We start from the raw sequence: 17,228 nt of genomic DNA, 5'->3' as shown, positions 1-17,228 counted from the left end.
TGTGTATAAATTCAATTTGCATCGGAGGTGGACCCTTAGGTCGAAGTGGGGTTGTTGCAACCCGTAGGTAAGGACCTATGGGTCCCCACCATTGACAGATGGAGTGGGCTGAAAGGCAGAGGCCACTGGAGCTTCACCTACACCAGCTCTCATTCCCCGCGGGTTGAGCCTTTGGGTGCCGGGGCCAGCAGGACTTAGGTGGGCCTCTGTGTGTAGTTGCAGAAGTGGGTTCAGCCCAGAGACAGCAGGCGAGGGATGGTACAGTTCTACTTTGGACTGGATAATGTCCTGGAAACTCGGGCACCAATGGAATGAAGGCAGACAGAGGACGCTCGAGCAAAGGTAGGCCGAAGCCTGATGAATCCAAGTCCAGGAAGTAGACAGAAGCAGTGTCCAATGGTAGGCTTGAGTCAGGACTGGCGGCAATCCAGAGGCTATGGCAAGCAAGGCTGAGATCTGATCACAGAGATAGTCAGTAGTGTAGTCAAGCAAAGCTGAGGTCTGATCATAGAGATAGTCAATAGCGTAGTCGGACGAAGCAAAGGTCTAGGCTGGAGATAGGCTGTAGTGTGGTCAAGCAATGCGGAGGTCTGTGTAAGGAGATAGGCGGTAGCGTAGTCAGGTGAAGCAAAGGTCCAGGTCTGGAGATAGGCTGGAACGTAGTCAGGCAAAGCAAAGTCAAAGTCCATGTAGTCAATCCGAAGCATAAGCAGAACAGGAACAAGGAAACAGGAACAACAAGGAACAGGAGTGCAGGGAACAGATGAATCTCTTAGTAGCAATGAGTACTCAACCAGCGAGGAGACCTGTTGCAAAGGCAATGCTATGGAGCGGAGCCTGAGCTTAAATACTATGGATAGTTTGACGTCATCATCCAGGGCCGTGGCTAGGTTCCCGCCGCGGTCCCTACATAAGGATCAACGATGCACGCGCGCACGACTAGGGAGGGGCATGGCGTGAGTGGTGGTGTCTCTCCGCGGGCCATGCAGAGAGGCACGATGAGTAGTGGCATCAGGTCCGGGAACGCTGGAGACTGTAGTAGGGCCGGAGGCACAATGGGAGGCCCAAGGATGGAGCTGGCGGCCCACCGCCGCCAGCGTGGAGGAACCAGAGGCTGGAGTCCTTGTGGAAAGGTGAGAGGGCCGTGCCACGGGTCTGCCATGGACGGCACGCGTAACAATTCAGAAACAAGTGAATATCAAATCAAGATGTGCTTGTGCCTCTTTAATTCACTGATATAGAATTTTTGAGTCATATATAGTAACATAGTAATGACGGCAGGAAAAGACCAAAATGGTCCTTCAAGTCTGCCCAGCAAGCTTCCCAGGGTAGTAACTGCCGCTCCGTGCAGGTTACCCCCACTTTTCTGTTAATGGTAGTAACTGCCACTTAGTGCAGGTTACCCCCAAGCTTTTTTATTTATTCCCATCCTCTAGCTTTTAGGGATCCACAGTGTTTATCCCATGCCCCTTTGAAATCCTTCACAGTTTTAGTCTTCGTCATTTCCTCTGGAAGGGCATTCCAGGCATCCACCATCCTCTCAGTGAAGAAATATTTCCTGACATTGGTTCTAAGTCTTCCTCCCTGGAGTTTCAAATCATGACCCCTAGTTCTACTAAATTGTTTCCAATGGAAAAGGTTTGTTGATGACCATGGATCATTAAAACATTTCAAGTATCTGAAGGTCTGTATTATATCACCCCTGCTCCTCCTCTCCTCCAGGGTATACATATTCAGGTTCTTCAACCTCTGTTCATAAGTCATTTGATGGAGATCACCCACCATTTTGGTTGCCCTTTTCTAGACCACCTCCATGGTGTCTCTGTCTCCTTTGAGAACCGAACACAGTACTCCAGGTGAGGCCTCACCAAGGACCTGTATAAGGGGATTATCACTTCCCTTTTCTTACTAGATATTCCTCTCTCTATGCAGCCTAGCACTCTTCTGGCTTTGGCTATTGCCGTGTCACACTGCTTCGTCGACTTCAGGTTGTTAGATACTATCACCCCAAGGTCTCTCTCCTGCTCCATGCACATCAGCCCTTCACCTCCCAACGCATACAGTTCTTTAGGATTACCACACCCCAGATGCATGACTCTGCATTTCTTGGCATTGAATCCCAGCTGCCGTATCTTCAACCACTCTTCCAGCTTCCTTAAATCCTGTCTCATTCTCTGTACTCCTTCCGGCGTGTCCACTCTGTTGCAGAACTTAGTATCATTTGCAAGTAGACAAACTTTACCTTCTATCTCTTCTGCAATGTCGCTCACAAAGATATTGAACAGAACATGATCCCTGTGGCACTCCACTTAACACCATTCTCTCTTCAGAGTAGGTTCCATTTACCATCACCCCTTGTCTATTATCCATCAACCAGTTTGTAATCCACGCCAACACCTTGGAGCTGTCTCCTAAGCTTCTCATTTTGTTGAGTCTTCTATGTGGGACTGTATCAAAAGCTTTATTAAAATCCAAGTAAATTACATCGAGCGCTCTTCCCTGATCCAGTTCTCTAATCAACCAATCAAAGAAATCAATTAGATTCATCTGACAGGACCTTCCCCTGATTCCATGTTGCTTCTGATTGAGCAACCCACTAGATTGTAGATGGTTCACTCTCCTTTCCTTCAGCAGAGTCTCCATTAAGTTTCCCACTACCGAGGTTATGCTAACTGGCCTGTAGTTTCAGCCACTCTTCTCCAGTCACTAGGCACTATACCCTTTTCCAGGGTTCTATTGAACAGGTCATACAGTGGACCCGCCAGCACATCTCTGAGTTCCCTCAGTATTCTGGGGTAAACCTACCTCATCAGGCCCCATGGCTTTGTCCACTTTTCAGTTTTCTTAGCTCTTCCCATACATTATCTTCAGTAAATGGAGTTTCATCTACTCCACCCCCTTCTACAGTCTTGATAACAAGTGACGGTCCTTCTCCAGGGTTTTCCTTAGTGAACACTGAACTGAAGTATTTGTTTAATATTTCTGCTAATTCATCATCTCTCTCTACCCATTGATCCTTATCCCCTTTCAGTTTCACTATACCACTATGGACCTTTCTCCTTACTCTGATATATCTGAAAAATGTTTTGTCACCTCACTTTATCGCCTTGGCAATCCTTTCCTCTGCCTGACTTTTTCTTTCTTGATTACTTTTTTCATCTCCCTCAGTTTTGCCAGATAATCCTCCCTGTGTTCCACTTTTTGGGATCCTTTATATTTCTTAAAAGTTGCTTTTTTTGCTTTTATTACATCAGCCACCTCCTTTGTGAACCAGATTGGGTTCTTATTTCTCTTGCTTTTGTTTACTTTTCAAACATATAGATTTGCTGTTTTTCTAATTGCTCCTTTTAGTTTGGTCCACTGTTGTTTGATCTCTCCCATTTTCTTCCAGTCTTCAAGTTCTTTCTCCAGATATTTCCCCATTTCTGCAAAGTCTGTTTTTTGGAAGTTCAAAACTCGGGGCTTTGTGACACTTCTCCAGATCCTATTTGCAATATCAAACCATTCTGTTTGATGATCACTGGTGCTGAGGTGGGCACCCCCCCTCCCCGGACATTAGAGATATTAACCCCATTAGTGAGCACTAGGTCAAGTATAACTCCCTCCCTCGTGGGTTCCATTACCATTTGTTTGAACAGAGCCCCTTGCAGGGCATCCACTATCTCTTTACTTCTGTTAGATTCTGCAGAAGGGATTCTCTAGTCCACATCCGGCAGATTAAAGTCACCAACAATCAACACTTCCCCCTTCTTTCTCACCTTTATAATGTCTTTGATCAGATCTCTGTCTAGTTCTTCTGTTGAGTTGGAGGCCTGTACACCACTCCAGTAAAAATGGATGTACCATCATCTTTTTTCAGGATGGCCCATAATGCTTCTTCTCTACCCCATATTCCTTCCAGTTCATTTGCTCAGATATTGTTTTTGACATAAAGTGCTACTCCTCCCCCTTTTTTGTCCTTTCTGTCATTCCTTAACAAGTTATAACCTGGTATGGCCGTATCCCAGTCATGAGAATCCGTGAACCATGCCTCTGTGACAGCAACAATGTCCAAGTCTGAGTCCTGCATCTCAACATATTTATGTCAAATCCTGTTGCAGCTGAAAATAGTGTTAAGTCTGGATCTGTGTAACTATTGTAGTTAGTATACTTCCCACTAACCAGGCCAACATGTTCCCTCAATCAATTTGTGCATCAGCATTTTGTAAAGACTGACCGTTTATGTTTAGAGATCAGCATGAATCATGGAGTCCAAAAAGATCAACCAGATTACGTTTGCCAGAATGGTTTACTGTTTCAAGGTGTAGTAAATTATCCAACAGAAACACACTTGACTGAATGTAACTTGTCAGTCAAGTTTACTGTTTATTCTTTTCCAATTTCTTTTTCAGTGTTGTGCATCAAGTACCCTCAAATGGAAATGGAGCATGTCTCATTAGAGAAGAACCTCATACCACCTGTGTCCGGCTCCATGACCATCTCGCATTTCTCTCTGCTGCCTGTACTTGCATTCTTGGTGATTTTTTCAGGGGTGATTGCATTCAGTCTATGGCAAGCCAGAGCAAAGAAGAAGCTGTGTTGGAAGCAAAGCTATGAGAGATTGAATGGTAACCCTCAGCCGATCCTTTTCCATGAAAATGATGATCATGTGGTTCTGAAAGACTCCGGTACAGCCGATGAGAGCTCTGATGAATGTGATGTGGTTTACACCAGCCAAGATGGTACTATGTATCGAAAGTACAGCTTTAAATCAGACGGTGAAGAATACAAGGATGAACAAACATATCTCAGCAAGGCAAAGTGCTAGAATAGGAATGCAGAACCTGGTTCTAACTACAGTAGATGTCATGGATAGATGTTTAAAGAAATGTTGGTTTCATTTTCTTTGCAAATTCTTTTCTCTCCATTTCTATTACAGCTAATTACTGTAATAGAAATGAAAAGCACAGAGTATCCCCAACTTCAGCATTTGTCCCTTGCCCCAGTATCTGTGCCTCCCCCTCCTGACACCCCCCCCCCAAACATCTCTCCCCCTTTCTATCCCTGTTCTTAGCACCTCCAGAGCATGTGCTGTTTTCAGCTGCTGAGCAGAATGAACTCTGCCAATTGCCCTGGCCTCCTCCGCTTTTCTGACAATGGTGGGTAGGCTTTACCAGTGACCATTGGGCTTCTTCCTCTCCTCATCAGCAACTAGTCAGTGTCTGCTTTTGACTCCATAATCATTTTTAAAACTTATGGGCGGCACGTCATAAGAACATAAGACTTGCCATACTGGATCAGACCAATGGTCTATCAAACCCAGCATCCTGTTTCTAACAGTAGCCAATCCAGGTCACAAATACCTGGTAATATCCCAAAGAATAGATCCAATCCATCTAACTCATAACCAGGGATTACCAGTGGCTTTCCCAAGTCTGCATGGTTAATAATGGTTTAAGGGGGTTTAGAAGTCCAATGGTGAAAACAGATAAAGTTATAGAACAAATTCACACACCAAGATAAGTGTTACATTTCACTTTGTACATTTTGGGATCAGTGCACTGAATAAATTATTATTAGAAATTATCTGGAAACAAAGGATCCATGATTATACCGAAAGCCAGGCACTATAATTACCATGAACTTAACTATCAAACATTTGCTGGGTATGAGGTCTGCTGGTTTTCTTACAAAATGTATTTCTAAATATTGTGCGGATTGACTGATTGGGTGCAGCATTATGGGTTTTTCCTCCAAATTTATGTTTGTACGGCTATACAACAAAATGTTCACTTCTGTGCTGCCCTCCAGGCAGACTGTAGCGTTTTTAAAGCATCATAGACCTGAGCAGGAGCAACTGTGCATTGTTCCTGCCCTTAGTGCAGGATCCAGGAAGAGGGTAAAAGGGGCAAGGGTGTGAGCCCTCAGCCCTGGCAATTTTAAAAGGGAGGAAGGAGAGTGAGCCCTGGCCCTGACCTTGGGTAGGCCCTGGTGCCCAGTAGGTCCTGGTGCCAGACAGGCCTTGGCACCAGCCTGGCTTGAGCCATGCCTCGATGCTGGGCCAGCACTGGGTAGGCCTTGGTGCTGCACCAGCTCTGGGCAGGCCCTAGTGATGGATAGGCCTCAGTGACAGGCAGGTTCTGGGCAGGCCCAGCAACAGGTCAGATTTTTGGCCCAGGGAGGCCCTGCCAGGGCCACCAGAGGTCAGATTTTTGGGTTTGTTTTTTTTTAAGTGCCACAAGTACGAAAATATCCCAAAATTGTCTGATATTTTCAAAAAGAGCTATTTTCCATTTGTTCCATTCTGAATGAACTGAAAATGTCCTCATTGCATTTTTGGCATTCTTTGAAAACCACGGTACACCCCTACTTTCTGATAATATGCAGATACACTGTTCCACACATGTGCTATACTTATAGCACAAAACATGATTGGAGAATGCAGATGTAATGATTCAAAAATGCATTTTGATGACACATGCTGTTAAATGAAAACTATAATAATATGGAAACAAAAGCACAATTACGTGTTAAATAGTGCCACTACATAGAATTGAGTAGAAATTAAGTAATGAACAGAACAGCATCTGCAGTATGATTGCAGTGAAATTACAATATAGCCAATGTATTTGTAAGGTTAGTATTCATAGTGGAAACACAGGCATCCATATGATGGGGCTGCCTGGCAGACTGTGATGATAGAACTGAATGGCAGCTGGGTCTGTCTGGCAGACTACAAGGTCTGTAATTAACTAGAAGTCCTAGCAGAAATGCCAGCACTCATATAACCAGATCTGTCTGTTTGGCTACTCAAGGTCCCTAGAAGATTCCTCAGTAATGATAGCTATTTATATCATACCGGGACGTTAAAATCAAACTAGCAGCTAGGTGTGTTTGGCAGGCTATGCAGAGGACATAAGAGGCTGGATATTAAATTATTATAGAACCCTGTGTACACGTACAGGCATGGGGAAAGGTGTGATATTGGAAGGACCTATGTTGAGATGATAACAGTAATTTATTTTTGCTGTACTGATTTTCATTCAATATCAAAGAGGTTTACAATAAAACAATTACATGAAATTCAAACAAAGAAAATAGCAAAGAAAAAAACATTTACTGTGTTACTAATAAAGTATAGCCAGTATCATAGTGATCAGCTCCATGTTGCAGATCATTAATTGGCCATAAAAAATGAAGGCATGAATATAGATAGAGGGATAGTTTTCAAAAAGACTTCTGTGGGTCGAAATGGTGCTCTACGTGTAGAAATGGCCTTTTTGAGAAATGCCTGCCTGATGTGAAAGTAAAATTGCATGCATGCGCCTTGTATGCATATAATTTTAAGTGCATCGGGAAGAGACATGCCGGGGACAGAGTCTGGATGGGGATTGCCTTTATGTGCATACTTTTCGGTTATAAAAAGTGTGTGCATACATTTCTCTGCAAAAAGTAGCAGGTGTAACTTTGTGTAGATAGTTCTCATGGAATAATTTTCTAAGCAAACTCTCATACATAAGTTCCCCTTGAAAAGTGGCATAACTTAGGCATATAATAGCTTGCAAATGTATGCAGGTTGTTATAAAATTACCCCTGTAATGTTTAGCGATAAAGCAAAGTACAATCAATGAAGCCCATTATTAACAGAATAGTGAATGTTGTCATTAGCCACTGGGCGTACACTTTCTTCAGTTTCACTAAGGATCTAAATAATTGTGAAATAGTCAGAACTGAGAAGTGCCTAAAATTGTAGCCTATAAAAACACCTACACCGTAACACAGTGTACAGTGAGAGATGGAAGCATTCTGAAATGGACTCTATAGTTTTATGCTCCATGCTGTGCACATGATACTGCATATGAACAACTTGGCTCTTCTATGTTGAAACCGTAAAGAAAATGAAACATGGGAGGCATGGTTATTAAATAATTATGATACCTAAACAGAACTAAATAACAATATCGATGAGCTATGAATGCAAGACACAAAAAATCTCAAAATAAGGTCCTAATTATAGGAACCACATGTAATAGTGGTGCTTATGAATAAATAAGTAATGTTCCTCTCAGGGCAGGGAATCAGTGCTAATATCATTATCTGGCCCCTAAAACCTACTTCCAAGAATCTTCATATAAATTGCTTCCTCATATTAGAAACTTTTTTCTAAAATTGTTTAATGGTAACAAAACAAGAAACAAAATGCTACTTGGGTTGTGATTTAGAGGATGAAATGGTTAGCCCAACAGCATCATTTTATTCAATAAAGATATTTTCTTTAGGCACGGAATGGGGAAAAATCCTTTTTAAGTGTGTTTCGCTAGAATAAGAAGATAAGAACATAACAAGTTGCCATACTGGGTCAGACCAAGGGTCCATCAAGCCCAGCATCCTGGATAAATGCAGTTACTACCTTGGTAAGCTTGCTGGGCAGACTAGATGGACTATTTTGGTCTTTTTCTACCGTCATTACTGTTACTATGATACTATTGTTGAGGGTGCATCTGTCTGTCTGCCTTTCATATGCCTGCAATAAATCAGAAACCATTGAACAGATGTGGTTGAAATTTGGCAAAGGGGATCAGGACTATACATTGTCAGGGAATTGTAATTGTGGTTTGGATCAGTGCAAAACTACAATTGCCTGACAACTTTTACTGTTAATTCCCCATGCTGATTTCCACTGGATCTGAGGAAGGGAAATGTGCATATGTGTCATGCCTCTAGCCTGCCTTTTCAACTTGTTAAATAAGGCTGTTTGCATTATCCGTGAATTTCTTTTTTAAATCTTTAGGAGAACAACAAATTATGCATCAAATAGTTGTAATAACTTGTTTGATTGCTACATCTTTACTATACTGTAGTACTAATGTCTTTGATCTATATACCGGTATGTAATTATTGACAAATTATGAATTAAATTATTGTGCTGGCACTGCTGAATATACCTTGTAACAAATAAAAATATTAGACAAAGTTAATCATGTATATTGTAATTAAAACCAAATTATCAAATAAGAGTTGAGTGCAAATGTTTTAATTTAATTATAGTTCTGCTGAGTCATGCTTCAGTCATTGAAGAGAACTTATTATGATCTGATTATAAAATCAGGCTGAGTGTCCTGATATTAAGGTCTGACCTTTTTATATATGATGGTATTATAATTAGCATAATGTGAATACAATAAAAATGGATGTGATTATCCCCCCCCCCCTAAAAAAACCCCAAAAAAACCCTCCACTTAACTTGTTCTGTACTGCAGAGCTCTAATTAGATTATCTGGTAGGCAGTATTCAGTACCCATGCTAAAAAATTTGCAAATTTTATCTTTTCCAAAGATTGCTCAGTATACATCATGAATGCACCTGCTCCTTACTGGGGCAATTTTGAGACATCCGCAGTTCTGCAAACTAATTTTCAAAGGGAAAATCTCTGCAGAGTTTCCCTTTGAAAATTCAGGCCGATGGGGGGAAAATGGGTACTTTGTACCCATGTGCTTTGCATCTGCTTTGAAGCAGGTGTAAAGTGCCAGCATGAAAGTGAATGCAAGGATTTCAAAATGAAATAGCTGTGCTTACTTTCTCTCCCCTAACCATATCCCTTTTTTCCTGCAGGTAAAAGCACATGATGCTGGAAACGTTTACTGCTGCTTTGAAAAGTTTCTTTGGAAAACTATCTTTTCAAAGCAAAGATTGACTTTTTCAACATTTGTTGCACCAGAATTTCTAGGAAGTATTTATGGCCTATATGAATTTTGATTGTTATGTTGCCACAACATCATAAAAAATATATGAATATTATGAAAAGTTTTTAAAAACTAGATTGGACATTAACAAAAATCATATTCAAAGTGTTTTTTTCTAAGTTCTGAATTAGTCTGACAAACCATTTTAATTTCCTGCTATGCTGAATGCCACTGTGATGACTAGCATGGGCGTGAGCCCTTTATGCTGTGGCTTAGTTGACATAGCCTCATAGGTGAACCGATGAGACCTATACCAACAGCTGTCGAATGTGCCCTGATGCAGGACAGGCTGGAGCTTGGCCTATACCAGCTGCCTCCACTGCCTGCAGGACTTAGGTGGGTTCCAAAGCCAGTATAGAGAGCAAGAGTCTAAGGGCATGCTAGGGTCAGAACAGGAAGTAGGCTGGAGATAACAGGATAGGCCAAGGGTCAGAGCAGGTAGCAAGCAAGCCTAGTTAGGTGCAAGGCAAGAGGTCAGGTCCAGGCAGTAGGCACATTTGGTCAGGTTTAAAGCAAGAGATTAGATACAGGCAGTTGGCAGTCATGGTCAGGAGCAAACAAGAGGTCAGTGTCAGGAAGTCAGGTTCAAGGATGAACAAAGTTACACAAGAGACACAGGACATGACAGCTGGGCAAGGCAAGACTGGACAGGAATGCAGGAGCAACACACACTGCTCTAGGCAGGAGACCCGCTGCTGAGGTGAAGCAATGTGTGAGCCTTTGCTTAAATAACCCAATAGGGCTGAAGACATCAGGAGGAATCATGAGGCCTTTGCTATGTGAACACATACACACGCGCATGTCTAAGGGTAGGCCTAGCCTGGATGGCAGCGTCAGTGGCGGTCAGCGGCATGCAGTGATGGTGGTGTCCTGCCACAACAGGAGGCCTCCTGCAGTGTTAGCAGCTGGGCTGAGTACAGCAGCTTGCGGGGCAGTCCCATGAACTGCCAAATGTAAATGACACTTATTTATCTGGTTAAGGTTTTAGTTGGATAAAACTTACCCAGATAAATTATGTTAGCCATGCCTCTGAATGCTCACATCTGGAAAATGCCAGTAAGTCCAAGGAAGTCTGATTGTGCTGAAGAGCAATCCTAAAAGTTATCTGGATAACTATAAGCAGATAACTTGGACTTTATCTGGGTATAGTCAGTGGAACACACAACTGGCTGCAATCCACTGAATATACAAATAAAATTATTCTGGGAACTTTAGCTGGATAACTTACCTGCTCCCCATACAGACCTCCTAATTGGAGATTAGTAGTGTGCAATGATAACAATTTTCTGAAGTCTCATGCATACATATAATGCTGGATTGCTGTCAGGCGTGACAGCGATCAGAACAAACAAAGGAGAAGAATTAATATGAAAGAAAGGATGAAGTGATTTCATTACAAAAAATTGCCTCTGGACTAATGTGTTTTGAAAGGTGATATCATTTTGAATAATGCTATCATATAACACAGCTTTAATGGTAGTTTTACTGGATGATTGAAACTGGGCAGGGATTTCTTTATTACCTAGTACTTGGGTCTTTTTCTTCCAGTATATTTATAGCCAGACTCCCAGATGCACATATATGAATACATGTACATTTTCTAAGAAAAACTGCCCATCCAAATTAGCAGGTGTAAGTGAAAACAGTTTTCTTGGGATAATTTTCAAAGTGCAAGTATGCACATACTCTCACTTTAAAATAAGTACAAAGTCCATGGGTAAAAAGTACCTGCAGACTTTGGACTTATGCGGCTAGTCTTAAAATTACCCCCTTAAAATATAGAGGGCTCTACCGGCAGAAGTGATTCCAGAAATCTCCAATACAGATTTAGAACTTTTCTTAAATTACCAAGACTATGCAACCTGGACTATGCAAACCGTGGCCTGATACTACCAAGCTGAGTCACTAGTCCACTATTGTAATAACACGCATAGGGGCGGATTTTCAGAGCCCTGCTCGCGTAAATCCGCCCAAAACCGGGCGGATTTACGCGAGCAGGGCCCTGCGCGCCGGGAAGCCTATTTTACATAGGCCTCCCGGCGCGCGCAGAGCCCCGGGACTCGCGTACGTCCCGGGGTTCTCGGAGGGGGGCGTGTCGGGGGCGGGGCCGGAGCGCGCGGCGTTGCGGGGGCGTGTCGGCAGCGTTTTGGGGGCGGGTACGGGGCGTGGCTACGGCCCGGGGGCGTGGCCGCGCCCTCCGTACCCGCCCCCAGGTCGCGGCCCGGCGCGCAGCAGGCCCGCTGGCGCGCGGGGATTTACGTCTCCCTCCGGGAGGCGTAAATCCCCCGACAAAGGTAAGGGGGGGGGTGTAGACAGGGCCGGGGGGGTGGGTTAGGTAGGGGAAGGGAGGGTAAGGTGAGGGGAGGGCAAAGGAAAGTTCCCTCCGAGGCCGCTCCAATTTCGGAGCGGCCTTGGAGGGAACGGGGGGAGGCAGCGCGGCTCGGCGCGCGCAGGCTATACAAAATCGATAGCCTTGCGCGCGCCGATCCAGGATTTTAGTGGATACGCGCGGCTCCGCGCGTATCTACTAAAATCCAGCGTACTTTTGCTTGAGTCTGATGCGCAAGCAAAAGTAGGCTGATCGCGCTTCTTTTAAAATCTACCCCTTAGAGAATATGCTTGTGGCAGGGTATATACCAAGGAGCCCCAGAACACCTTGGGGTAGATTTTCAGAGCCCTGCTCGCCTAAATCCGCCCAAAACCGGGCGGATTTAGGCGAGCAGGGCCCTGCGCGCCGGTAAGCCTATTTTACATAGGCCTACCGGCGCGCGCAGACCCCGGGACTCACGTACGTCCCGGGGTTTTCGGAGGGGGGCGTGTCGGGGGCGTGTCGGGGGGCGGGCCCGGTCGACGCGGCGTTTCGGGGGCGTGTCGGCCGCGTTTTGGGGGCGGGTACGGGGCGTGGCTACGGCCCGGGGGCGTGGCCGCGCCCTCCGTACCCGCCCCCAGGTCGCGGCCCGGTGCGCAGCAGGCCCGCTGGCGCGCGGGGATTTACGTCTCCCTCCGGGAGGCGTAAATCCCCCGACAACGGTAAGGGGGGGGTGTAGACAGGGCCGGGTGGGTGGGTTAGGTAGGGGAAGGGAGGGTAAGGTGAGGGGAGGGCAAAGGAAAGTTCCCTCCGAGGCCGCTCCGATTTCGGAGCGGCCTTGGAGGGAACGGGGGGAGGCAGCGCGGCTCGGCGCGCGCAGGCTATACAAAATCGATAGTCTTGCGCGCGCCGATCCAGGATTTTAGTGGATACGCGCGGCTCAGCGCGTATCTACTAAAATCCAGCGTACTTTTGCTTGAGTCTGATGCGCAAGCAAAAGTAGGCTGTTCGCGCGCCTCTTAAAATCTACCCCCTTAAGAACAGGGCTTAGCTATGTGGACCCAGCCCACCTTAAGACAGAGAATTCTGGGTACAGGCTGGGGATATAATGTAGGCTGAGAGGAGAATAAAAGAAAGCCCCAGACTCTAGGAAAGAACAACTTATGGATTGACTGAGTAAAAAATGAAAGTCAGCCTCTTCAAGATAGCTGACCTATTTGAATTTGTATTATTGAATTGGAATTATGAATGTAGCATACTGTTGGTTTATTTGCACTGTAAATAAAACACACAAAGAGAAAAAGGTTTATGTGCCACATATGGTGGCAGTGGTGGGATTTTCTGAGCTAAGCATTGCCCAGCCAGAAATCCACACCTCAAGAGGAAATTTGTTTTTATACAACCTGAAGTTCTAGCCAAGGCAGAAAAGAAGAGCTTAGTGCTTAGAAAAGGCTATGTTACAGAAAATGCTGTGGACTATAGCAGCACAGAGCGCTGCTTAAAAAGAAAAAAAATTAATTTTAATTTGAGGCTTCATTGCAGTAGCCTAGGATTTTTTGTACAGAGGGCTAAAGGGGTAGCCCTGCCCATTGTAGTCAGGTTACCAGTGATGAGTTAGAGCCGAACAGGCAAGAGTTAATTTTGTGTGTAAAATAGGAAGTCCCCCCCCCCCCCCTTCCCCACCGTGGAGAAATAAAGTAGAGAATTTTGAAAAATGGAGTCGATGATTCGGACCCTCACTGAGGTAGAAATACAGTTACAGATTATTGTACAGGTCCAGGGGGTGGAACAACAGTACCTCCTAGAGAATTTGAGTACCCTACAAGCAACCTTGATTTAACTTCAGGAGGGTACAGCTAAGCAACATACATCATTTACAAAAGCTTTTCAATGTAGCACAACAGCTCCCATAATCCCAAAGTTAGGACCAGGAAAAGATCCAGAAGGTTTTCTAGTGAACTTTGAGTGGACTGCTAAATGATGCTAACTGGACCATATATCTGGGAAACCTACTAACTGGTCCTAGCCAAGAGGCGTATCAGTCTGCAAACCCGGACAGGTGGGCTAGTTATACAGAGATATATTGACCTTGGTCCTGGAAAGGGACTCTCCACTTCAGAGAAAGCCCCAGGAATCTTTTCCATCATCTCATAGACCTTGAATTGAAATAGCTACAGCCTAGTATGAAGTCAGGCCTATTTAGTCTTGCTTGAACAATTTATAGAAAGCTTACATACATCCATGTGGTAATGGATATACCAACATGCCAAGCTTACCCTGGACTCAGCCATAGAGTTAGCTGATGCCTTCCATCGTCCAGCTCTCAGCAGAATATCCTGGAGTACAACTGAGAATAGAGGGACACTCCCATCCAGATGCTTGGTTTTGAAAGGAAAATAGGGGTACCTAGAAATCATCCTCCAAGCAGCAAGACGCCATCTTGACAATCAGAGAATAGCCAGTAAGATTCTCAACTTGTTTCAATTGTAGCAGGCATGGCCACTTCGCCAGAAACTGTCGCTACTTAGGAGGCGAGGCCATGGATGTTGACCTAGTATTCCAGCCTGAGAGGCTGTGTAGATCATACTAATAAGAAAGAAGCCTTAAGGAAGTGGCGACTTTGAAAGAAAAAGGAAATTCCTCTCCACTTGGATGGTGACAGTCCAGATACATTTTCCTTTTGTGTCTTCTGTGCATGAAATAGACATAAAGAAGACTGTTGCCCCTATGAAAGAGGAACTTGTGAGCAAAGCAATGAAGGCAAAGTTAAAGAATCCCTCAGGGAATGCTCCTATTGTAAGATTAGAGATCATACAGACAAGGAGTGCCTATGGCTGGAACATCTGGAATGGGAGTGCTGCCTAGCAAAGCAGAGCAAGAGGTGGCAATCAATCAAGGGAAGTAAAAACGAATCCTTGGTGGGTACGGATGAATGTAAGGGAGATAAGCAGGTTGGCAAAGACAATTCCCACCCAGAGAATGAGGAGGAGGAGCCTGTACCTTTCCCTTCTTTATGAATCTGAAAAGCTGCAACCTAGTGGATGGCCCACATTTAAGGCTGGCAGACTTCATGTTCCCAGTTGAGTGGAAGGAAGTCCCCACCCAAGCTTTGATAGATCCAGGGTGTGACAAGACACTTGTCAGGAAAGACTTAAGTAGAAGACGAGGGGTTAGCCATAAGAAAAAGGCAACCTCTGCATGTGTCCATGGGGATCAACAACAGTATCCCACTGGTCAAGTGATACTGAAAACAACTGCAGGGCAGACCTGTAAGGAGGTCAGAATATTGCCCCACCTCCCATACCCAATGATAATAGGATGGGATTTGCCCACAAATTAAGGCACTTTGGGATCACTTCAGGATTAGCTCAAGCAGAAGAGACTATGAGGAACATATCAAGCGAATTAAGATGGTCAGACTACGAAAGGACCAAGAAAAGAGGAACCCCAACCTAGTCCAGAGTTCAAGGACTATGGAGAATGGGACTTCTAGTGAGAGGGGAAAAGAACCTCACTTGGTTAGAACTTAGGGAGTCAGTAGTGGTTAATCCAACCTCTAGACCCACAGGTGGTGGAAGAGGGCTTTCTTACCCTAGAGAGTTAGCCCTGGCATAGGCAAGTGCTCAACCCTGTAAGGTTGAGCTGAAGGGGAGGGTATGTGACAGGGTATATACCAAGGAGCCCCGGAACACCTTAAGAACAGGGCTTAGTTATCTGGACCCAGTTCACTTAAGACAGGAAATTCTGGGTACAGGCTGGGGATATAATGTAGGCTGAGAGGAGAGCAAAAGACTCTAGGAGAGAACAGCTTGTGGCCAAGTCCATATTTATGATTTTGCCACCCCTAGGCATTTTTGGTGCTTTCACCCTCTCCTCCCCCCGCCCCCCATGGTAAGGGGGGGGGGCTCTTACAGGGTAGCAGAGGGATGTTCTCTGCTGAATCTTATTCAGCAGAGCTGAAAGGCAGCAAATCTTATCCTGCCTGCTGCCATTAAATGTTTTCCACCCTAGATACAAACATAATTTGTGCCTGTTGACAAATCCAGGGCTGCTTGTAGAATGACCATGAGTAAAAGGGAAAGGCAGCCCCTTCAAGATAGCTGACCTGTTCGAGTTTGTATTACTGAGTTTGAACCATGAATGTGGAATACTGTGGGTTTATTTGCACTGTAAATAAAACTCACAAACAGAAAAACTCTTGACAGCTCATTTCTTTGCCACAAAGCTCAAGGGAGCTGCAGGCAATAATGTGCCCTATTGTATGTTAACATGCATTATGAGAGCACACTTTTTTAATGACTCAGCCTGTTAGCCTCAGGCCAATGTTTGCTTATTCCAAGAGTGTGCAATAATTCTTGGATTGTTGCAAAGCTTGGAAGTGAGAATGGGGTGGGGTGGATGGGGTTGGAGGGGCTGATGAGTGTTAGATTGGGTGTGGGAACTCGTATACTGATCTACTTGGAATGGAAGACAGCTGCAGTATATCCTTAGCTATATGGACCAGAATAACTAGGAAGACTGAATGGGCAAGTTGGCCTTTTTGTTGCCATCATCAACCTTGCTACTATGTTAACTGAAGATTGGTCAAAGAGCAAGGTAGTTATTAAAAGCAGAAGGGGTGATCTCTGCTTAACAAGAGTAAACAAATTCAAGAAATAAAACATATCAAGACAGGAGACCAAGGGATAATGATCAAAATAGAAAACAATAGATTTGAGAAAAAAATCAAGGGTGCATTTTCAAAAGGCTTGTCTGGCTAAGTTTAGGACTTAAGTGGAGAAACCGGGAATTTTAAATATTCCCGTCTGCTGAATAGATAAGTTTGTTTTAGCTGAATAACAAAGAAGCACTCTGGTGCAAGGCTTAAACTTAAGTAGGTAACACTGATATTCAAGGATATCCATATACATTTATCTGGATAAGTTTGGTCATGATCCAGAGCAGATCTAAAGTTATCCAGGTATGTTTTCCAGTGTAACTTTAAACCTAACCAGCTATATTCAGATATAGCCAGTTAAGTCACACCCAAAACAAAAAACAACCAAGCAGGCCCAATCTCCCCCCCTTGTCCCCTCACCCTCTAAAATAATTCTAAAAAAAAATGTTGGAACCTACTATCAGATCCACACTAATCTCTAAAAAAATGAAACCAATGACCACACCATAGCAACCCAAAGACTGCAAACATGCCCCCCTCA

The 17,228-nt window shown here is 44.4% G+C and overlaps 1 protein-coding gene across 1 annotated transcript in view; it reads left to right on the top strand.

Annotated features, from left to right (window-relative positions):
- LOC115074730 (proprotein convertase subtilisin/kexin type 5-like) overlaps positions 1 to 4,807 on the top strand; it is a 103,599-nt gene extending 98,792 nt beyond the window's left edge. Inside the window, exon 12 of the mRNA XM_029574495.1 lies at positions 4,392 to 4,807. Within this exon, the coding sequence (XP_029430355.1) occupies positions 4,392 to 4,807 (416 nt within the window). The remainder of the gene's footprint in view (positions 1 to 4,391) is intronic.
- Positions 4,808 to 17,228: the final 12,421 nt, after the last annotated feature.

Source organism: Rhinatrema bivittatum, chromosome 13 (genome assembly GCF_901001135.1).
Source record: "Rhinatrema bivittatum chromosome 13, aRhiBiv1.1, whole genome shotgun sequence".
In the NCBI taxonomy this organism is placed as follows: Eukaryota; Metazoa; Chordata; class Amphibia; order Gymnophiona; family Rhinatrematidae; genus Rhinatrema; species Rhinatrema bivittatum.
The sequence above is the reverse complement of the archived record's forward strand: the minus strand, read 5'-3'. Positions and strand labels throughout refer to the sequence as shown.